At 39.1% G+C, this 24,876-nt stretch overlaps 1 protein-coding gene across 1 annotated transcript in view; it reads left to right on the top strand.

The window, feature by feature from the left end:
- HAP1 (huntingtin associated protein 1) overlaps positions 1–20,119 on the top strand; it is a 321,391-nt gene extending 301,272 nt beyond the window's left edge. The window contains exons 19-20 of the mRNA XM_058182688.1: positions 18,674–18,820; positions 20,090–20,119. Of these exons, the coding sequence (XP_058038671.1) occupies positions 18,674–18,820; positions 20,090–20,119 (177 nt within the window). The remainder of the gene's footprint in view (positions 1–18,673; positions 18,821–20,089) is intronic.
- Positions 20,120–24,876: the final 4,757 nt, after the last annotated feature.

The following is a 24,876-nucleotide window of genomic DNA, read 5'->3' as shown; positions in this document are numbered from 1 at the left end:
ATTGTATAAAATGAAAAGGATAAAAATGGATACTTAAAAATTGGAGGAAAGTTGGAGATTAAATGATAACGGGAGGTTAAATTTGAAATTGTTTGGGATGCGATGAAAGCGTGTTTAGAGGAGAGTATTAAATTATCAAGTAGGAAATAAAAATTATAAAATTAAAATGGAAAGAGATAAAAATCAGATTAAAGAATTGGAAAATCAATTTTTGCTTACTAAAGAAAAAAAAAATTCTTCAGGAGCTTAATATGTTAAGAAATAAAATGATAGAAGAAGATACAGAGTTAGTAAAAAGAAATTTGAGATTTTTAAATAGGAATTTTTGAATTTAGTAATAGAAATTCTAAATTATTGGCAAAGATGCAAAGATAAAAGAGAGAAGAGAGAAATTGGAGTTTTGATAGATGATAGAGGTATAAGATGTTATAAAAAATTAGAGAAATGTGAAGTGGTTAGAAATTTTTTTCAGAATCTATATTCAAAGAAACCAATTAATCGGGGAAAATTGCAAAGTTATTTAGAAAAATATGTGGTGAAAATTGATCAAACATATAAAGAATTGATGGAAGAAGATATAACACAAGATGAGATTAATGGAATAATACAAAATTAAAATTAGGAAAGCTCCAGGTGAGGATGGATTACCTGTTGAGTTTTATAAAGAATTTAAAGAATTAATAATACCAAGATTGCAAAAATTATTCAATGGAATATTACATGGTGGGAAGTACCTTCGTCATGGAATAGAACGGTGATATCCTAATTCCTAAACCAGATAAAGATTTAGAAAGGATTGAGTCCTATCGCCCATTTCTTTAATTAATCAGGATGCAAAGATATTTACTGCTATTATAAGTAATAGATTAAATAGATTTATAGATAGATATATAAGTTATAATCAAGTAGGTTTGTGAAGGGTAGATACATGAGTGATATTGTTAGAAGAGTATTAAATATTATAGATGTAGCTGAATATAATGGTGATAAAATTGGTATAGTATCATTGGATATTTTAAAGCTTTTGATTCTGTACAATGGGAAACAATTAAAGTAATTGTGGAGGCTTTAGGCTTTGGTAATAAGTTTATACATGTTATTTCAAAATTGTACCAAAAGAGCAGTGCAAGAGTGAAGGTGAATGGAATATTAACTGAAGAGATAAAATTAGAAGCTGGTACGAGACAAGGATGTCCCTGTCCCCAACATTATTTTTATTGGCTATGGAAATATTGACAAAATGATAGAAAAGATGAAGAATTAGAAGGATATAAGGGTATAAGATAAATTTGTATGCGGATGATACTTTAATTATTTTGAAAATGTAGAGAAAGATTTGAAAAGATATATAAGCATTTGATAGAATTTGAAGAAATGACAGGATTGAAAGTAAATTGGTCAAAGTCAGAATTATTGATGGATAGTAATGGTAATGAGTCTGAGAATATGCAAGAGCAATTTGGGATAAGGATTAAAACACATTGAAATATTTGGGTATAGTGCTTTCACTTAAGGTTAAAGAATTGAAAAACTTAATTATGATGTGGTGATTAACGAAATTGAGAAGAAGATAGATAAATATAAAATTTTAAAGTTGTCTTGGTTTGGTAGAATTGCAATGTGTAAGATGATGTTGCTGCCCAAGTTCAACTTTTTATTCGAGATGCTACCACTAAATCTGACAGAAAGATATTGAAGGATATCAGAAAAACTGGATAAATTTTGCAATGGTGGCAAAAGACCCAGATTAGTGAAGAAAATGTGGTATCAAAATCAAAAGGAAGGGATTAGGAATCCCCAAATTATTTAATTATTATTGTGCGTATGGTATCCGGATAGTGGTAAAATACTTAAAGGTGAAGATAATTATTGAGAGATTTAGAGTTAAGGGATATAGAAATTTGGATCAAGGTGGTTTTAGATAAAGCAAATTTAAAATGTGTAAGTAGAAGTTATTGGTTAAAGGGATTAAGTAAAATGTGGAACAAATTTGTTAAAATTTTAATTCCGGATATAATCTTTTTGGGGGAGACAACTGGAATTTGGCGATTAAAAATAATATAAAAGCGTAATGAAGTGATTAAAGAGGAAAATATAGAAATTATTAAAGATTGGATAAAAGTTATGGGAAATGAAAGGAGGAATAAAGAAATTATTGAAAATTAGGGTTAAGTTGGTTTGAAAAATACAGATAGAAAATGGACAAAAAACTAAAGGAAAATTATTCGATAAATAGATGTGAAACTGAATTTGAATATTTAGTATCTCGGATTATGAAAGATGAAATTGGGCTAAAGGGACTCGTTAGTAGGGTTTATAAGATTATAAATTCTGATGAAAAATTACAAAGAGTGATGAGGACAAATTGGGAAAAAGATCTTAATATTGAAATACCAGAATCAGATTGGAATGTGAATTGGAAGAGTAGAATTATGAGAACTTTATCTATAAGGATTAAAGAGCACAATTATAAAGTTGTTTGGAAATGGTATTTGACTCAGTAAGATTGTCACAAATGGATAAAAAACTAGTAAAAATGTTGGAGATGTGAGTTGGAATTGGGGACTTATGAACATATGTGGTATAATTGTGATAAGGTTAAAAAGTTTTGGCAACAATTGGAGAAAATGATATTTGAAATGATGGGGAAAGTAATAACATTGAGAGTGGAAACTATATTATTGTTGGTAATTAAGGAAATAGAATTAACAAAATATGAAAAAGAATTGATTAGAATTATGATTATAATAGGTAGAATTATAATAGCTAGATATTGGAAACTGGATGTGATTTTTAGAATAGAAGAGTGGAATTCTGAAATGTGGAAATTAGCTTTAAATGATAAAATGACATGTGATATTAAAATTAGAAGTGGTGTGTATAAAGAAGATATTTTCTGGAAGACTTGGAAACCATTTGTGGACTTTGCGCTTGGAACATTGGACGCTTCAGTACCTGTACCTCGAGAACGTGGATTTTGGCAATCATGAGGATATATCCGAAGACCCAAATCTTCCTTTTATGTATAGCACAAGGGTGTAATAATGTATTTTCTTTTTGTTTGTTTGTTGCAAAAAAAAAATAATAATAAATAAAAAAAAAAAAAAGATGCATAAATTCTTCAGGTTTGGCTATTTTAATCTCTAGATCAATATCCATTATAGAAGAACCATAATTAGCCCTGATTATCTCCTTTCTACCTGACTAAAAAAAAAGGTTGATAAGCCTGTGGGATACAATTCTAGACTGTGAATATCATTATGTCTCATGGTGCGCACCACATTCACTACCCAATATGATTTAAATCTTTTTCAAATTATTATTATTAATGGAAAGGTAGTAAGCTGCAAAGTTCCAACCATATTCAATGTTTGTAGGAACCAAAAGTGTTTCTTGACAATCAAAATGGAAGCAAATTGTATCTCCATCCAAAAATATTGTAGTTGTAAGTTATTCCTGGAAGCTAGAGAAGATGGCAAGATCATTATGCTCTAGAATCTGTAATCTGACAAGAGAATAGTTTGTGTCTGGTTTTATCTAATATAGCAGCTATTTTATGAATAATCAACTTTCCTATGGCAGCCATTTTTTGAAAGAGTGCTCACAATATTCTATCATTATTTAAAATTTCCTTCGGATCAAAATGCTGCCTATTGATGTTTTAGTCCCAAACGGTCAATTTGATATATGTGTATACATACATGTGTGTGTGTACATACATACATACATATGTTGGATAACCATCTGACTGAGATGGTGTAGGGTTTCCTGCCTGGGCAGGGGGTTGGACTAGAAGGCCTCCAAGGTCCCTTCCAACTCTGATGTTATGTTATATATATATATATATATATATATATATATATATATATATATATATTTGTTTTCTGAGGTTTTCACGGGTGTTTGTATATAGGTCTTTGGTTGTTCGGGTTTTCTCCGTGTAAAATTGGAAGTGTCTTGGCGGCGTTTAAGAAGTCTCATTCGTCATCTTCAGGCTTCAACGTGCTTCTGGGAGCAATGTGTGATCGCAGCTATTTCTTCCTTTTAACTGCTAGTGGGGGTTTGAACTGATTGGGTGGGAGCTTGGCTGTGCTCTGATTGGATGGGGGTGTGTCCTGTGTTGGTGGGGGCTTGGTTGTGCTCAGTCTAATCTGTGCTGCAGGGGGATTTGAGCTGGTGAGCTGCACTGCTGCTGTTTGGCTTCGTGTTCGTGGTCGTGCTACATCTTCGTAGTGGGTGTCAGTCTGCTGCATGTATGGATTGGAGGGGTTTGAAGTGGCTAATGTTGCAGCTGCGGTCTGGCTTCTGGTCCTTGGTCGTGCTTCCTGATCAGTGTGGGTTTGGGTGTGCTTTCTGGGTGGATGTGTGGTGGTGACATCCTGTGTGGACCTCGTGAGTGTGGGTCTGGTGTCATTCCTCGTGTTAGGGACACGTTTGTCAATAAGGGCAGGTTTCCAAATGGCTGGTAGGCGGGAGGTATCATCTCGTTTGTTCATGCTGTGTGGGCGTTTTTCTATCTCGATGGCTTCTCTGATTATTCTGTTGTTAAAGTGTTCAGTTTTGGCGATAGTTCTGGTCTTTTTAAAGTCAATATCGTGTCCTGTGACTTTAAAGTGTTGGACCAGGGAAGAAGTTGGTTCCTCTTTTTTGAATGAGTTCTTGTGTTCTTCAATGCGTGCACTTATTCTTCTGTTGGTTTGTCCAATGTATGTGGTGGGGCAGGCGGTGCATGGGATTTCATATACTCCTTGATTTTCTAACTCAATTTTGTCTTTGGGGTTTCTTAGGATGGTGGATATTTTTTGGTTTGTGCAGAATGCTGTCTTGATGTTATGTTTGTGGAGAAATCATCCAGATGCCCTAAGCTCTACGGCCTCCCCAAGATACACAAAGAAGGAACCCCACTCAGACCCATAGTCAGCTCCATAGGCTCACCTCTACAAAACCTAGCCAAATTTCTCGCCAAACAACTACAGCCCTATGCAGAATCCATCGCCTCACACGTAAAAAACTCATTCCAGTTCATAGAGATCATAAAGAAACAAAACTTACAGCCCAGCGACCTACTCGTGAGCTTTGATGTCATATCCCTCTTCACCCAAGTGCCAATCAAAGAAGCCTTGACAGCTATCCAAAACAAATATAACCCCCCCAAGCACATACTAGATCTGACCAACCACTGCCTATCCAACACATACTTCATCTATAACGGACAAAAATACAAACAAATAGAAGGCGCACCCATGGGATCACCCCTCTCACCTGTCATTGCCAACCTCTACATGGAACACTTTGAAACCCAAGCACTAGAAAAATCTGATCACAAACCCAAACTCTGGCTCAGATACGTAGACGACACCTTCATAATCTGGCCACACGGGAAAGAAAAACTTGAAAACTTCCTCACACACCTCAATAGCCTACACCCCAAAATACAGTTCACCATGGAAACAGAAGTTAACAACCAACTTCCCTTCCTAGATGTCTTAGTCTACAAGAAACCCAATGGCTCCTAGGACACACCATCTACCAGAAGAAAACACACACAAACCGCTATCTGCATGCACTCTCACACCACCACCCAGCACAGATCAACTCCGTAGCCAAGACACTCATCTCTAGAACAAAATGCTTAGCTGACGAACAACACCTAAAACCGAACTACACACTCACAAACGTACTAACATCCAATGGATTCCAGAGAAATAAGATTACCAAACTAATCCAAAAGAACCCCCACTAAAACCCAAGACAGAGAGCAAGAAAATGGCACAGCCCTCCTCCCATATATAAAAGGCACCACAGACAGAATCAGCAAGATCCTCCACAAACATAACATCAAGACAGCATTCTGCACAAACCAAAAATATCCACCATCCTAAGAAACCCCAAAGACAAAATTGAGTTAGAAAATCAAGGAGTATATGAAATCCCATGCACCGCCTGCCCCACCACATACATTGGACAAACCAACAGAAGAATAAGTGCACGATTGAAGAACACAAGAACTCATTCAAAAGAAGAACCAACTTCTTCCCTGGTCCAACACTTTAAAGTCACAGGACACGATATTGACTTTAAAAAGACCAGAACTATCGCCAAAACTGAACACTTTAACAACAGAATAATCAGAGAAGCCATCGAGATAGAAAAACGCCCACACAGCATGAACAAACGAGATGATACCTCCCGCCTACCAGCCATTTGGAAACCTGCCCTTATTGACAAACGTGTCCCTAACACGAGGAATGACACCAGACCCACACTCACGAGGTCCACACAGGATGTCACCACCACACATCCACCCAGAAGCACACCCAAACCCACACTGATCAGGAAGCACGACCAAGGACCAGAAGCCAGACCGCAGCTGCAACATTAGCCACTTCAAACCCTCCAATCCATACATGCAGCAGACTGACACCCACTACGAAGATGTAGCACGACCACGAACACGAAGCCAAACAGCAGCAGTGCAGCTCACCAGCTCAAATCCCCCTGCAGCGCAGATTAGACTGAGCACAACCAAGCCCCCACCAACACAGGACACACCCCAGCCAATCAGAGCACAGAAAACCCCATCCAATCAGAGCACAGCCAAGCTCCCACCCAATCAGTTCAAACCCCACTAGCAGTTAAAAGGAAGAAACAGCTGCGATCACACATTGCTCCCAGAAGCACGGCTGAAGCCTGAAGATGACGAATGAGACTTCGTCGAAACGCCGCCAAGACACTTCCAATTTTACACGGAGAAACCGAACAACCAAAGACCTATATATATATATATATATATATATATATATATATATATATATATATATATATATATATATATATATATATATATATATATATATACACACACACACACACACACTGTGTGTGTGTGTGGAGAGAGAGGGAGGGAGGAAGGGAGGGAGGAATGTAAGGGAAATGTTTACGAAAAAGATGATGTGAAATTATTCACAAAAGCTATGGTGGACAGCAGAAATTAATACCTATAAGTTTATCTGGTGATGACTATAGCATAAGGAAAATTTTAGCAATAACAATAGTACTTAGACTTATATATGTGTCATCCAGATTCTTGTGAATGCATATGAAATCTATAGAAATCTATAAACTGGGTATAGCTGCCTGTTGTACTCCCATGAATAATACAGTAATAACTGAAGTACCAAAAATTTCTATGAGAGAAAATTATATAACCTTAATGGATTCAATCTATGAAAAAAAAATTTTGTAAGGGGACATGAACGGATGGGTAGGAATGACACAAAATTGTACAGAGGATAATTTGACCAGTTGAAGTCCCAAGAATGAATGAGACTGGGGTTTAGAAAAAGATACATACGTTAAGTATAAATCTATCCATCCATCCATAGGTCAAAGGAATGAATGCCATATTAAAAGAATGATCAATGTGATTATGTTAAAAGATTGAGATAATTAGTAAAGGATACAAGGATGAGAAAAAGTTCTCACTGTGGGACAGATCATTTTTAGATATTATCAAGACTGGACCTTGGAGGAAAAAAGGAACCAAAGCAAAGCAAAACAAGAAAGTAAGGAAATGGAAAGGAGAAACATAAGTGAAAGTGAAAATGAAAATGAAAGTAAAAGGACCGGAAAAGAGAAAGTATGAATCCAATATGAGTAAGTATTAGAAAAAAATTCAACCTCCCAGCAGAATAAATGGAACATCAACAGTAGGGAAAAATTGAAAATAATTTTAGATTACCACAGAAATGTGTGGAAATGTACTACTAATCAAAAGGTTAAAAATGGATGATGAAGTGAAAGGATCTGTGGATGAGAGGTAAGTAAGTAAGAATCTGAGTGTTGTTAAAATCTGGGTGATAGAAAGGTATTGTATAATATATATGAAGAAAAAGGAGAGTTGAAATACCTCAATCAAATACAGCAAGGAATAGTTAAGATAAAAAGCAGCAGCGAAAAATACAGAAATAGTTTTTATAAAAATAAAAATCCTTTTGGAAGAGGACAAAAAAAACCTAAAGAAAGAGCTTCGGGTTGAGTGGATAATTTCGGATGAAACTTTCGGGAATACTGGAAGCAATATTTTAAAGATTTGACAGCAATATTTCAGAGTAGAATTGAAATGAGTGACATAAATGTTAGTGTCCAAGAAAAAATAATCATAAATGTTGTGAGAATATTGAAAAATGAAAAGGCTGCAGTCTTATCTGATGTAATTTGAGAAATGTGAAAATGGCCAGCTTATGGATAGGCTGTGATATTTGCTTAATACTGGTGTGAAGACTTCATCTGTACTTGACAATTAAAAGAATGCTGCTATTGTTTCCTTATACAAAGGGAAATATAGCAAGTATGAATGCAAAACTACCTAGGTATGATCTTAAGCATGCCCAGTAAGGTGTCTGGCAGAGTCATGACTGAAAGAATGCAAGAGGTAGCGATAAACAGAATCTGAATGTGTTGTGTGTAGTTGTACACCAGGCAGAGCCTGGTGTTTTGCTCTATAACAAACCATTCAGTAATGTCTGACTATAAGAAATAAATGTTTATTGATTTAGAGAAAGAGCATAATACAGTGATAAGATTTAACTGGAATGTTAAATAAATAATGGAATGTTTTGTGCAAAACGTGGAGTTGATCAATCTTTCTGAATGCAACAAAAGTGATATTTAATGGCGGTGAATCATGCATGAGAATAATTGGAATGCTTAGCAAATAGTTCAACACAGAGCAAGGCATCAGATAAGGATGTATAATGTCTCCTTGGTTATTTAACATATTTGCGATAAATAAATAAATAAATAATCCTTATGGTATTCATAAAGGCATATTGATGGGAAAAATGAATGTATATATGCAGTACATTTTTGTAGAGATGTTGGTCTTTTCAGAGAATTGAAGAGACCATTAGATAGACTGTAGTATAAAACATTTTACCTGGCTGTAAACCGCCCTGAGTCCTTTGGGAGAAGGGCGGTATAGAAATTAAATTAAACTAAACTAAACTAAACTAAGAGTATGAATCTGAAAAATAATACACCACAGACGAAATGAATTGTGTGACAATGTAACTTATATGTACACAAATGGCAAAAAAAAATCAAGAAGATGAATTTGTATATAGTGTTAGAATGTTTACTAAAGAGAAATGGATGGATAAATTTTAAAATGTGCAAATATTAGAATAAAGGTAATGCATCTGATCTGCTGAAAGAACAAATATTTGTCCAGATAAATTAAATAGCTATGAATAGGAGTGTTTCTGACCAGTTTGTTGAATGGAAGTCAGAGCTGGTTTTCTTAGAAATATATATGCTTAGCTGACGAACAACACCTAAAAACCAAACTACACACTCTCACTAACGTACTAACATCCAATGGATTCCAGAGAAATAAGATTACCAAACTAATCCAAAAAGAACCCCCCACTAAAATCCAAGACAGAGAACAAGAAAACGGCACAGCCCTCCTCCCATATATAAAAGGCACCACAGACAGAATCAGCAAGATCCTCCACAAACATAACATCAAGACAGCATTCTGCACAAACCGAAAAATATCCACCATCCTAAGAAACCCCAAAGACAAAATTGAGTTAGAAAATCAAGGAGTATATGAAATCCCATGCACCGCCTGCCCCACCACATACATTGGACAAACCAACAGAAGAATAAGTGCACGCATTGAAGAACACAAAAACTCAGTCAAAAAAGAGGAACCTACTTCTTCCCTGATCCAACACCTTAAAGTCACAGGACACGATATCGACTTTAAAAAGACCAGAACTATCGCCAAAACTGAATACTTTAACAACAGAACAATCAGAGAAGCCATTGAGATAGAAAAACGCCCACACAGCATGAACAAACGAGATGATACCTCCCGCCTACCAGCCATTTGGAAACCCGCCCTTATTGACAAACGAGTCCCTAACATGAGGAATGACACCAGACCCACACTCACGAGGTCCACACAGGATGTCACCACCGCACATCCACCCAGAAAGCAGACCCAAACCCACTCTGATCATGAAGCACGACCAAGGACCAGAAACCAGACAGCAGCTGCAACATTAGCCATTTCAAACCCCTCCAATCCATACATGCAGCAGACTGACACCCACTATGAAGATGTAGCATGACCACGAAACCAAACAACAGCACTGCAGCTCACCAGCTCAAATCCCCCTGCAACACAGACTAAACTGAGCACAACCAAGCCCCCACCCAAACAGGACACATCCCCAGCCAATCAGAGCACAAAAACACCCCCATCCAATCAGAGCACAGCCAAGCTCCCATCCAATCAGTTCAAACCCCTACTAGCAGTTAAAAGGAAGAAACAACTGCGATCACACATTGCTCCCAGAAGCACGAAGCTGAAGCCTGAAGATGACGAATGAGACTTCGTCAAAACATCGCCAAGACACTTCCAATTTTACGCGGGAGAAAACCCGAATAACCAAAGACCTCTCTCTCTCTCTCTCCCCCTATATATATATATATGAGAGAGAGAGAGAGAGAGAGAGAGAGAGAGAGAGAGAGATAGAGAGAGAGGGGATGGTTGAAAAGAATGGGATGTCTGAGAATCTCATAAAGAATTTGAGGCAATCCTATGTTTGGTCTTAGCCAAAAGGTCAAGAAGCCAATAATTTTTTTAAAAAATCAAGTTTTTTATTTTTGTATAGTTTAATACATATCATTATGTGGATGTTGTGGTATCTGAGTATCATAAAATTCAATACAAATAAACATATTCATAATTAATACATTCTATTTTCCTTATTCCATATTATTAATACATTGCTTTACCATCCTTCCATTCTAAATTTTCTTTAATATTTTCCCTCTTCACATTATTACATATTCAAAGACATGATAATCTGTTATATTATTCATATTCCCATTATTTAACTATTCCTCTCTCTATATATATTAAAGTTCCTTTCTTTCTTCCTTCCATTATTTAATATAGAATAGAATAGAATAGAATAGAATAGAATAGAATAATTTAATTTCTATACCGCCCTTCTCCCGAAGGACTCAGGGCAGTTTACAGCCAGGTAAAAACACAATAAAAACCATACAATATACAACTAAAAACTAATTTAAAAAACCTATTCAATTTGGCCCATTAATTAAAATACACATTAAAACCATAAAAAAACCCATTAAAATTACTAATAGTTTTTAATTTTATGCTAGTCCTGCACGGAAGAATAAGTACGTCTTCAGCTCACGGTGGAAGTTCAGGGAGCTGTCGAAGTCCTGGGGGAAGCTCATTCCAGAGGGTAGGTGCCCCCACAGAGAAGGCTCTCCCCCTGGGGGTCGCCAGCCGACATTGTTTGACTGACGGCACCCTGAAGGAGGCCCTCCCTATGGGAGTGCACAGGCTGATGGGAGGCAAACGGTGGCAGCAGGCAGTCTCGTAAATACCCCGGTTCTAAGCCATGGAGCCCTTTAAAGGTGGTGACCAACACCTTGACTTGCACCCGGAAGACCACAGGCAGCCAGTGCAGCTTGCGCAGGAGAGGTGTTATATGGGAGCCACGAGTAGCTCCCTCTATCACCTGCGCAGCCGCATTCTGGACCAGCTAGAGTCTCCGGGTGCTCTTCAAGGGGAGCCCCATGTAGAGAGCGTTACAGTAATATCTCAAACATGACTTCTAATATCAATCACAATCATTTAAAGCATTCAACATATTCCTATTCTATCTTTTTTCTAATTTTCTCATTCAAATTCTAGTTTTTTTGTTCCATATAATTTTATTATTACGCATAGCTGTATCTACTTATCACATTACCCACACAATAGTCATGTTTTACACACTTTTGATAATACCATCATTCAACCTCTCATTTCCAATTAATAGTAAATTCTCATTTATAATTTTACCATAGTTACATATACATTTATAGTAAAATGTTTATCCTAATATTTATTATATTACATACCAACTAATTATCCAGCCTATATCATTCTAATATTAATACAATTATTAAAATATAATCATAACAAATCTATAACTCTTTTTCTCCCCTTAACCTCTTGTCGACATCCAATCTTTTAATCCTACCTTTTTTTACTTGTCTCCCATATTTTTCTCTTAAATCTTTTATTCCATCTACTTTGAGGTTTATAATCTGAATCCATAATTTAATTTTTTCTCCTTACCCTGCCCTTTCCCACTGTTTAATTTGAAAGCTTTTTGTTCTAAATCCTATCTCTCCCCCCACAAGCCTCTTCTTGCTCCTCCCATTTCTTTTTAAAAATATTTTAAAGTGTATTCCCCCTGTTTTAGTTACTCAATCCTTATTAATTTTAAAAGTATCTCCTCCTTGTTGTCTTCTTTTTGCTGGTTTCTCAATTCTAATTCCCCTTCTATTCCAACTGTTAATTCCATTCTCTCCTTCTTGTCCTGGTCTTTGCTCCTTGCCTCTTGTATACAATTTTCCCATTTTCTATCTATATGATCAAATATTTCCACCATGTCCTTGTGTAGTTCCAGTATAAGATCCTTAATGTTTTGAATCATTGACTCCATTCTGTTTAAATCTTCACAGTCATCAGTTCAGAAACCAAGCCTCCAAGTCAAGTTTTAATGTCTCATCAATGTTCAATCTAATCAATTAGTTACTTCAGGGATCCTCTACTACTCAAGTCATTTTTATATATCCAATAATATTCAGGGGTCTCCAAATGCAAAATCTTATTTAATATCCCAGTCTCCAATGATTAAAGGGTAAATATGTATAGTTCAATAGTTATTTCCATTTATTTCAATGTTTACTCCCAAATTGCAAAAAATCACTTTCATCAGCAGATAGCGCTCTTTACTTTACTCTGCTGCCTCTCTGTTTTTATTTTGACAAGTCTCATTTATTTATCTTGTTTGTTTTAACTTATAAATAAAAAACTTAAAAGCAAATTATTTGAAGAAAAGGTGTGGTTATGGTTCCAGCATCTTAATATGCCTTCTTAATATCACACCTATTGTTTTGAGGATTCAATTTCCAGCTTAATTTTCTTTTTAAATAAATACTTACTTTTTAAATTTCCAATATGTTTTTTCACAATAATTGCATGCGGCTGTAACAAATCATTCTAAAATGTATTCCCCTTGAATTTTTTTTTTTGGGGGGGTGTCAAGCTTTAGCAAAAAATCGTTTATCACCTAGATGACACAACATTCACCATTTCTCTCCTCCTGCACAAACTTATGGTTTCTGGATGTTCCCTGGCTTCATGGCAGCCATTTTGACTGCCGCTGCTCCTAATCTTCGGATGAGAGGGGTTTCTGAGTCAGGGAGGGGAGATGTGGCTCCTCTCAACCTGCAAGGTGGTCCCCCTTTGCTTCACCACCCCTCCTAGGTGGCTATGGCTCCAAATGAAGCCCCCGACAGGGAGAGCTTGGAACGGGGCCATGGAGCTCGTGAACCTTGCTTCTGAAGGTGCTGGAAGTTCAATCGGACAAGAAACCAAATATTTGAGAAAATCCTAAAATGGAGTTGAAAATTTTAAAAAATAGAAATTGGTGTATGAAGCTGGGATAGCTCAGGCAATAGAGAAGCCTGTTATAGAACACAGAGCCTGCAATTACTGCAGGTTCGAGCCCGGCCCAAGGTTGACTCAGCCTTCCACCCTTTATAAGGTAGGTAAAATGAGGACCCAGATTGTTGGGGGGGTGCAATAAGTTGACTTTGTAAAAAATATACAAATAGAATGAGACTATTGCCTTATACATTGTAAGCCGCCCTGAGTCTTCGGAGAAGGGCGGGGTATAAATGTAAACAAACAAACAAAAAAAGCAGTATTGGGTGTGATGGGAGCAAGGATGTTTTGCAAAGACAGGCAAGTGTAAAAATAAAGTAACATTCAAGAAGATAGTGAGTAGTTTATAAGTATATTATTTTAAGTTCTTTGAATTCTTCAAATTCAAATTCTTCTTGATTCAAAAAATAGAGATTAATTTCCTCAATCCTCTTCTCCTAGGACTAAATGCAGTAGTACTTATAAGAAATTTAAAAAATAGCCCAGCAAAATACTGCAACCCAGTAAGTTTACCACTTTATTTTGCATTATCCAGAAAAAGCCATGGGGAAACAATAAACAGGAGAAAATTATTTGGTTTCATAGAGTGAGACAAAACAGCAGCATTTATAAAAAAGACAATATGCTACTAGGGAATAAGCCACAGATTTGCACTTTGAGTAACAAACAATCACCTGTTATAGCAAACATCCTTCCCAGGCAGATGAAGAGAGAAAGAAACTACAGCCACCTATCTCCACAAACCCCATCTCAGACCACTAACAACAGCCAAGCCTCCTACAACTTGACCCCATCCCATTGGGTTCACAACCCCTAGTGATCACAGAAAAGGAAGTGCAAGACCTATTTCACAGACAAAAGCCAGGAAAAGCTCCAGGCCCAGACAAGAAAACTCCTTCTTGCTTAAAAGTCTGTGCTGACCAATTGGCCACCATCTTCACCTGAATCTTCAATAAATCACTAGAGATGTGCTATGTTCCTTCTTGCTTCAAATGCTCTACTATCATCCCAGTGCCGAAGAAGCCCATCATCAAGGAACTGAATGACTACAGACCAGTTGCTCTAACATCTGTAGTTATGAAAACCTTTGAAAGGCTGGTGCTGTCTCACTTGAAAACTATCACGGATCCACTGTTAGACCCCCTGCAATTTGCATATTGAGCAAATTGAGGTTGAACAACTAGCCTCATGGTACGAGCAGAACAATCTGGAACTGAACACTCAAAACCATAGAAATGGTGGTGGACTTTAGGAAAAACCCTCCCATACTACCACCGCTTACAATATTAGACAATACAGTATCAACAATAGGGACCTTCAAATTTCTAGGTTCTACCATATCTCACAACCTAAAATGGACACCCAACATCAAAAACGTCATCAAAAAAGTACAACAAAGAATGTTCCTTCTACGCCAACTCAGAAAGCTCAAACTGCCCAAAGAGCTGCTGATACAGTTCTACAGAGGAATTATTGAGTCTGTCTTGTGCACTTCTATAACTGTCTGGTTTGGTTCCGCAATCCAATAAGACAGACACAGACTTCAGAGGATAATTAGAACTGCAGAAAAAAGAATTATTACCAACCTACCTTCCATTGAGGACCTGTATACTGCACGAGTCAAAAAGAGGGCTCTGAAAATATTTACAGACCCCTCGCATTCTGGACATAAACTGTTTCAACTCCTACCCTCAAAATGATGCTATAGAGCACTGCACACCAGAACAACTAGAAACAAGAACAGTTTTTTCCCGAACACCGTCACTCTGCTAAACAAATAATTCTCTCAACACTGTCAAACTAGTTACTAAATCTGCATTACTATTAATCTTCTCATCTTTCCTATCACCCATCTCCTCCCACTTATGACTGTATGACTGTAACCTTGTTGCTGGTATCCTTAAGATTTATAGCGATTGTTTCCCTAGGACTATCATTAAATGTTGTACCTTATGATTCTTGATGAACGTATTTTTTCTTTTATGTACTCAGAGAGTGTATGCACCAAGATAAATTCCTTGTGCATGCAAATGATGAGGGTCAAATTATCCTCCTCTGGACACATTATGTGAAGAACTAACTATGGATCAGCTTTAATTCTATGAAAGTTGGAAGGAAAAATTACAATGTCCTTCCTGTCAAAGACTACTTCAGCTTCAATTGCAACAATACACGAGCACACAATAGATTTAAGCTTAATGTTAACTGCTCCATCAACTGCTTGATTGCAGAAAATATGACTTCAGTAACAGAGTTGTTAATGCCTGGAATAAACTCTCTGGCTCTATAGTCTCTTCCCAAAATCCCCAAAACTTCAACCAAAAACTGTCTACGGTTGACCTCACGCCTTCTAAGAGGTCTGTAAGGGGCGTGCATAAGAGCACAAGCGTGCCTACCGTTCCTGTCCTATTGTTTCCTTTTGTTATATCCAATTAATACAGTTATTACATACTCATACTTATATATATGCTTATATATTGTATATTATTTCATGCTTATGCTTATATATACTGTGTGACAAAATAAAATAAAATAAAATAAATAAAAAGAAGATAATGACTAGCAGCCAGGTGGATGTATTCAGTGCACTAAGACCTGAAAAGCCAAAATAGGGATGGATAATCCTGGAGAAAATCTATTTATGTTGGTGGGGGTGCAGTGAAGAGGCAGGACACAGACAGTATTTCACCACCTTTATTATGGATTCGCGATCAGAATAGACTCACTGGCAGGCTAGCAGAGCTTTCTCTGTCCTTGAATGCCACTTGATATGACTTGGGGCCGGTAATTGCTACTATCTTTGCCAGCAACCAAGTGGGATATCCAGCATAGTTATGGGCATATACCAAGTCTCCCATCCCAAATGCTCTGGTCTGTCTGGTTGATTCTAAAGGGATCTCTGGGTAGAAGTGAGGATGTAATCTATCTAGTTGGGACCTCAGTTTCTACCCCATCAGTAACTCAGTTGGACTTCTATTTGTTGCCGCGCTGGGTGTTATGTGCTGTACTAGGAGAAATTGTGCTAGAAGAAATGTCCTTCCTGTCTAAGACTACTTCAGCTTCAATCACAACAATACACGAGCACACAATAGATTTAAACTTATTGTGAATCTTGATTGTAGAAAATATGACTTCAGTAACAGAGTTGTTAATGCCTGGAATAAACTACCTGACTCTGTGGTCTCTTCCCAAAATCCTAAAACTTCAACCAAAAACTGTCTACTATTGACCTCATCCCATTTCTAAGAGGTCTGTAAGGGGCGTGCATAAGAGCACCAGTGTGCCTACTGTTCCTGTCCTAATGTTCTGTTTGATTGTATCCAATTCGTATGGTTATTTCATGCTTATACTTATGTATACTGTTGTGTTTGACAAATAAATAAATAAAAATAAATAAAAATTGGTCTATTTATTCTTCCCAATTCCTAGGGCCCATTTTGGTGAGTGCTGCTTTCGTAGATCACATCATTCATTCCACTTGACCATTGCTCGCCAGGCTGAATGGTGTGACTAATGCATGCCTGATCCCTTGACCCACCAGAAATGATGCAAATGATTTTGCTGTGAATTGGGCCCATTGTCAGAGACCAGGACGTCTGGTAGCCTGTGGGTGGTTAAAATCCTTCGCAGGGCCCTAATCGTCACTTCTGTGGTTGAGGTGGGCATCGTAATCCACTCCAGCCACTTGGAGTATGTGTCCACAATAATTAAAAAGGTTTGCCCCCCTATCGACCCCGTGAAATCAATATGTATTCTTGACCATGGTCCCTTTGGATTATCCCACTCCCTAATGGGTGCCCTGGGTGGAACTGGCCTGGATTCTTGGCAGAGAGTGCAGGTAGCCACCCACTCCATAATGTCCTGATCCATATTTGGCCACCATATGTAGTTCTGGACCAATGCCTTCATTCATACAATGCCTGGGTACCCCACATGCAATGTTTCTAATACCTGCTTCCTCAAGCCTTGAGGTAAAATTGCTCTATCCCCCCACAATAAGCATCCCTTTAGTGTTGATAGTGTTTGGTTTGAAATGTAAATTTGGCTGTACAGCCAGTTGGCTGTAGTTCCTCTCTATGGGTGACAATGTTTTGGAGTAAAAAGCAATGGGGGCCTCAGTTCCAACTGGTAGCTGGTGGCTGAGGGCAGCCCTAGCTCCAAAAGCTGAAGCATCACATATCAGTGTAAGGGGAAGGGTTTCGTTATATTGAATGAGGATGCTCTCTGATGATAACAATTCCTTAACAGCTGCAAACACATGGGCTTCCTTGCATCCCCAGGTCCACACAGCCATCTTGCCTAGCAGTCTGTGCAAAAGTTCAGCAACGGTGGCCTTCTGTTTTAAAAAAATGCCATAAAAGTTTAATAGTCCAAGGAAAGCCTGGAGTTCAGTTTTGTTCTTGGGGGTGGGGGGTTCTTTAATTGCTTTGACTTTACTGTTTGTGGGGTGGATCCCTGAACCATCAATTAAGTAGCAATAGGCGGTACGTCTATTTTGTATTTCTCTTTTTTGACTTTGAGCCCCCCCCCTTTTGAAGGTACCCCAAGGTCTCTTTTAACTGGATGATCAAGTGCTCTTTGTTGTCCCTGGGCACAAGAACATCATCAAAATCTGGTACTACCCCTGGAATGTCCTGTAGGAGGCACTCCATCATGCTCTGGAATAACTCCAGTGCTACGCTTACTCCAAATTGTAGACAGTAGCATTTAAAGGCCCCATGGTGCATCACAATGGTTTGCGCTTCTGCAGCGGTGGCAACTACTGAAAGTTGCTGGTACACTTGTGCTAAGTCTAATTTGGTAATATTTTTCCACTTCCTAGTGAGTGAAGCAGATGTTGAACGACTGCTACCGGGTAGGCACTCTGTTGCAACGCTTTGTTCAGGGTGCATTTGTAGTCCGCGCAGATGCAGATTGACCCTCCGACTTCATGGGGGTGACTATTAGGGTCTCCCAGGTGGAGGGATCAACAGGTTCCAGCATCCCATGGGCAATTAGTTTGTCTAATTGCTTATCTACTTTGGGCCAGAGAGCAAATGGAATCCTTCGGGGCTTGAGCTGGATTGGGGCAACACTAGGGTCTAGGTTAAAAGATATAGGTTTTCCTGTATATTTGCCTAGGTTCCCATCAAAGATGTCCCCAAATTCAGCGAGCAGCATCTCAAATTCATTTCCTTAGATCTTGTGGATGCCAGTTACCCCAAGCCCATGGGTTTGAACTATTCGGTGCCCAATAGTATGGGTCTGAATTGTCAACTACAGTCAGTGGTAATTGTCCACAAAAGTCCTTAAAGGTTACTTGCATGGTCGCTCTCCCCAGCACCAGGATGTTTTTCCCCTGGAAGTCATTCAAGGTGATTCTCTGGGGTTTGACTTGTTTTTTCTCCATGGTGGGGATGAAACCTTTTAGAGTTTGCCATGACATGATAGTGAAGAATGATCCCATGTCCAACTCCATGCTGCATGGGGATCCCTCGATGTTGAGAGTGATGTGAGACTTGTCTGCATCACATTTGTCTGAATGTCCCACTGGTTAATTCCCCTCACTTCCGGATATGGTTCTTCCCACCATTTATTCTGTTGAAAACCCAGTCTTTGGTTGCTTTGCCTTCCTAGCACAGTCGGAGGTCTTGGTTGAAAGGGGATCGATTGGGTAGCCCTGCAAGCCTCTGCTATGTGTCCCTTCCACTGGCACCAGCAACAAATGGCTTCTTTAAACCTGCAGAGTGCTCTAGCATGGAAACCCATAAACCCACCACACGTGGACTGCCTAGGGTCAGCCTCTTTGTAGCTTACCCTTTTCTCTGTCTGGATGCAGTGTACTTCATCTTCTCCATCAGATTCCCATCAGATTCAGGGTTCTCCCATTGCTTTTATAGTTTCTTTTGTGTGTGATGGACACTGCTTGACTTTTGGATGTCAGTGGCGGAGTTATCAGACAACTCTGCAGCCCAGACTTCTTTGACTATGTCTTTGAAAATGGCTCCCCTTCGGATTAGTAGTTTCTTCTTCAAGTTAAGGTCCCTCATTCCCAATATGATTCAGTCCTTCATCATTTTCTTGGGATTGATGAACTCACATTTCGATGCGAGTTCTCATAATTTGGCAACGAAATAGTTTATTGTTTCGCCTTCTTGCTGACGCTGGTAGAATTTATTCCAGCTTACCATCGGTGGTGCGGTGGGAGCATAATGGTCATTCAAAATGTTTTGTAGCATTGTCCAGTTTATCGATTCAAAGTCTGTTGGAGCTGCTAATGTCTGTATCATCTTGTAAATTTTTGGCCTACAATAACTGAGGAAAAGTGCCCTTTTCCTGTTGTTGGGGAGGTCTTGGTAGTTGTTGACTTTCAGGAACATTTGGAAATGACTTATGTAGGTGCACCATTCCTCCATTTTTGGGTCAAACGGTGCTGGTGCAGGTGAAGTTTGTGTGGTCATCTTGGGTTGGCTGCTGCAGAGGTCATCCCTTGCGATAAAATGGCCGCAGATGCCATGAGGTTGAGGTCAACTCTTTTTCTGCCTTTGTCCTCTTCAGGATCCCACCTTCATCACCATTGTGAAATAGGGGGCACAGTGAAGAGGCAGGATACGGACAGTATTTCAGCACCTTTATTATAGACTCATGATCAGAATAGACTCGCTGGCAGGCTGCCAGAGCTCTCTTTTTAAAGAGTGCTGTCAGCCTAACTGGCCACTGATAGCAGTTTATTTTTCCCACTGCTAGATGGAACAATCAGCAGCGAGTATGCAAATACGGTCCTCTGTACATGCATACATAACAATATGGTTGTTAAAAATTGACACCAACTTGATGGCTTAGGATCAATCAAAGGAAATAAGTAAAGTTAAGTTTCTATGTTTATTAGAAAAATCTAAATTGCTGATGAACATAAGGACAAATTGGTTAACTATAATCAAGTGGTCACTTTGAAAGCAGAGTTCTTTGTTGCAGTTGGCATAAAGAGTTTCTCTTTCCTGAAAAGAATGTTTTTAAAACAATGACAATGGTAACATAATCTCTGACATCACAGCCCTCCAAAACCGCTGGTAGGACTGCCTTGTCAGATATGAAGAATAGAGGAAGCAAAAAATCATTTATAATTACTTGTTCCAGGAAAGGAAAAACACAGAAGCTTTAATTTCCAGGTTATTCAGGGAGAATTACTCATGGAGGCTATTGTAAAATCTGAATTTGGTATCATGTCTTTGGACAAAATCCAGACTAATTTTGTTTGGAAAGAGCCACAAAAATGGCTTGGCTAAATAGCTGATTCTAACAGTGATGATGATGGGACTGAGTGGAGACTAAAATATTTAATAAGGAGATTGTGGCAATAAAATAACCTGCAATTATAACAATTGGATCAGGTACAGAATGTTTGGTTCCAATTTGCGCACTTGAAGCGGACTGAACCCTTCAGCTGCTTGTTCCTCCATGTTAAACTAACTGGAAATGAAGCCACTTTAAGAAATTAAATTTAACTAAAATAAAAGAAATTAATGAAAATAAACCAATCCTTTCTGTTCTTCCTGCATGGTGATATCTTGGAGCACTGTCCCTTCAGTGGATATCATGGAGAGATTTTTTAAATAAAAAATGTTATTAAACTTCTATGTCATCAATCTCATCGAGAAAAATGTCTCTTCCCGTCTCCCCCCTCATCTGTACTAGGAAAATTTAGGAGTGCCCTCAGGATAATTCAGGATGGTGGCCATGAGTGTGGTCAAATCTGTTTTTTTTAAAAATGTGCACCATATAAAATAGGTGAAGCTTTCATAACACTGATCTTTTTGAGCAGTTTCTGCAGACCATCCTGCATCAGATGCTTTGTTCGCCTTCTCCTTTCTTCTCCTTTTAAGTACTGGTGATTTTTTTTTTATTGCTCCTCCTGACTTTTGGGCTAGGAAGAAATGGAGAACTCTTGCCAATTTCAGACATTTCAGAGAAGAAAACAAAGAAAGGCCCAGCATTCCAAGAGAAGATATTCCTGTGGAAATAACTGGAAAGTCAGTTCAACTAAATTAATCCATGTTTCACCCTTTCATGGATAGCTATTGTGAATTAGCATCAGAGAAACCAGGTATATGTGTGTGCCTATATTTGTGTGTGTGCCTGCCAGAGTACACATCAGCAATTAAAATGGAGCCATTGTGTAAAAATGGAATAAAACACAGCAGGCAAACTAGGATGTGTGGCTTGTTCTATGAGAGGGAAAAAACATATTTGACTACTCAAATAAAGTTCATATTACCAGAAGCATAGGGGCAAACTGAGGACAATACAGGTAGTTCTCAACTTACGGTTCATTTAGTGGCTGTTTGAAGTTACAATGAAAATGAAAAAAAAGTGACTAATGACCATTTTTCATGCTTATGACTGTTGCAGCGTCCCTGTGGTCATGCGATCAAAATTCAGATGGTTGGCAACTGACTTATTTATGACTCTTGCAGTGTTGCAGGGTACATGCAACCTTCTGACAAGCAAAGTCAGTGGGGAAGCCATTCACCAAACAGCTGTGTAACTAACTTAACAAGTGTAGTGATTTGCTTAATAACCACGGCAAGAATGGTCATAAAATGGGGCAAAACTCACTTAACAACTGTCTCATTTAGCAACAGAAATTGGAGTTACAAGTTGAGGGCTGTCTGTATCATCCATTCCTGTGCTTCTGAAATGGTTTGGTGGCCTGCCCTGCACCAGGGCAAGAGTAGAATAGAATAGAATAGAATAGAATAGAATAGAATAGAATAGAATAGAATAGAATAGAATAGAATAGAATAGAATAGAATTCTTTATTGGCCAAGTGTGATTGAATACACAAGGAATTTGTCTTGTGCTCTCGGAGTACATAAAAGAAAAGATACATTCATCAAGAATCACAAGGTACAACACTTAATGGTCGTCATGGGGAAACAGTCAATATAAATCTTAAGGATACCAGCAACAAGGTTACAGTCATACAATCATAAGAGGGAGGAGGTGGGTGATAGAAACGATGAGAAGATTAATAGTAATGCAGCCTTAGTGAAAAGTTTGACAGTATTGAGGGAATTATTTGTTTAGCAGAGTGATGGCGTTTGGGAAAAAACTGTTCTTGTATCTAGTTGTTCTGGTGTGCAGTGCTCTATAGTGTTTTGAGGGTAGAAAAAAAGGCATGGATCAACCATAACATTGTTTTTTATTTCCATTCTATCATGTCTGATTCTCAGAAATTGCCTGGACAAATCCCTGCAGTTTTCTTGGCAAGGTTTTCAGAAGTGGTTGCCATTACCTCCTTCCTAGGGCTGAAAGAGAATAACTGGCCCAAGGTCATTCATCTGGTTTTGTGCATAGGGTGGGATTAGAACTCATACTCTCCTGGTTTCTAGTCTGATGCCTTCACCACTACACCAGGCTTAAGCCAAAAGCAATTAGGCGCTTAGGTAACCTGCATATTACCCTTCCACTCTCTTTATGCTTTCCTGTAGTTTTAACAATTTGTCTTGATAAAAACGTTGTACAACTATAAAAACTTGCACATTTTAATTGGGCTTAATATGGATTTTCCCCCCTTCTACATAGTGGACTTATCTGCTTTTGGGGTTGTTGGTTTTTTTGCATTATTTTGTAAAACTTTCAGCGAACATGTATATTAATAATATTGTTGTTCCCCAACATAGCCAGTGGAGGTGGTGCCTGACAGCTTGTCTAAAGCCACCTATCAAAATCCATAGCAAACATAAAAAAAAACTGACAACCCCTTCTCCTCCAATTTCACATTACAGTCTCCGAATCATTATGTTACACTTCATCCCCCCCAAGATTCACTTCCTTTACAAAACTTTTAAGAACCTTCAAACCACGGGTGAAATGCTACTGGATCGGACCGGATCGGGCGAGTAGGTAGCAGAGATTGGTTCTGGTTTGCCGATCCGGTAGCAATCGCTGGCTGGCCACGCCCCCAAACTAGTCCGGGGCCCGCAGTCCAGCCTTTGCAAGCTGGACACCGAGACACCGGGAAGGCAGCTCGCCTGTTGTGACCCAAGTTCCTGGACCCGGACTCCTGGACTCGGATGATTCAGAAAGTGAGGGAGAAGACCTGGCCAGCCCTGCTTCTCGTGAGCCCTTTCCCTCCCTGGCACCCACTCAAAGGGAGGAGGAGGGGCCGGCAAAGCCTGATTCCATGGAGCCTCCTTCTGATTTGTAACGCCCAAGAACAGTTTTGGAGTGATGCAAGATTACGAAGACGTGATCGGCGTGCGCAGCAGCGGAAGAGTTGGGACAAAGCCAAGTCATAATTGTCATGCAGTGACATCTGCAGAGACTATAAATAGGAGGCGGGACTTCCTGGTTTTTTGTCTTGGACAAAGTAATGAATTTGCACGGGCAATCTGTATCAACGGAGGGAAGAATATATTCGTGAGTAATTCTGGCCTTATCTGTAATTTCCTTATCTCCAGAAACTTGGCAGGCCCGTGGGTAGACGTAGCCAGGACATTTATATATATGTAAATAAATCAGAAAAGAGACCTCTGACTGACTCTTTGCTGGGAGTATTGGGGGAAGGGAAACAGAACATCGCCACCTGCTCGCCCTTAGGTCAGGGGCCGGGGCCCATTCCCCGAGGCCCCGGAGCTGCCGCCTGCCCCAACCGGGTCAGGGAATGCGCCATTCCCTGACTCCGGTGTTCTGTTTCCCTCCCCCAATACTCCCAACAAAGAGTCAGTCAAAGGCCTTCTCTTCTAATTTATTTATATAGATAAATGTCCTGGCCACGTCTACCCATGGGCCTGCCAGGTCTCTGGAGATAATGAGGAAATTATAGATAAGGCCAGAATTACTCACGAATATATTCTTCCCTCCATTGATACAGTTTGCCCGCGCAAATTCATTGCTTTGTCCAAGACAAAAAACCAGGAAGTTCCGCTTCCTTTTTATAGTCTCTGCAGATGTCACTGCATGACCATCATTCTTTGGCTTTGTCCCAATGCTTCCTCTGCTGCGCGCGCCGGTCACGTCTGCGCAGTCTTGCATCACTCCAAAACTGTTCTTGGGGCGTTGCCAAATCAGAAGAAGGCTCGGGAGAATGAGGCCTTGCCGGCCCCTCCTCCTCCCTTTGGGTGGGTGCCAGGGAGGGAGAGGGCCCAAGAGAAGCAGGCCTTGCCAGGTCTTCTCCCTCACTTTCTGAATCATCCGAGTCCAGGAGTCCGGGTCCAGGAACCTGGGTCACAACATCCGGCCTTTCCCTGGAGCAGCCGCCCGCTCTTCCTTCACCCACTTGCTGCCTGCTCGCCGCCTGTTTGCCCTTCGCCTTTGGTCAGGGCCCAGGGATACCTCATTCC

The sequence above is a fragment of the Ahaetulla prasina genome, chromosome 4 (assembly GCF_028640845.1).
Source record: "Ahaetulla prasina isolate Xishuangbanna chromosome 4, ASM2864084v1, whole genome shotgun sequence".
NCBI lineage: Eukaryota > Metazoa > Chordata > Lepidosauria > Squamata > Colubridae > Ahaetulla > Ahaetulla prasina.
Note: the sequence above shows the minus strand (reverse complement) of the source record. Positions and strands in the feature narration are given on the sequence as shown.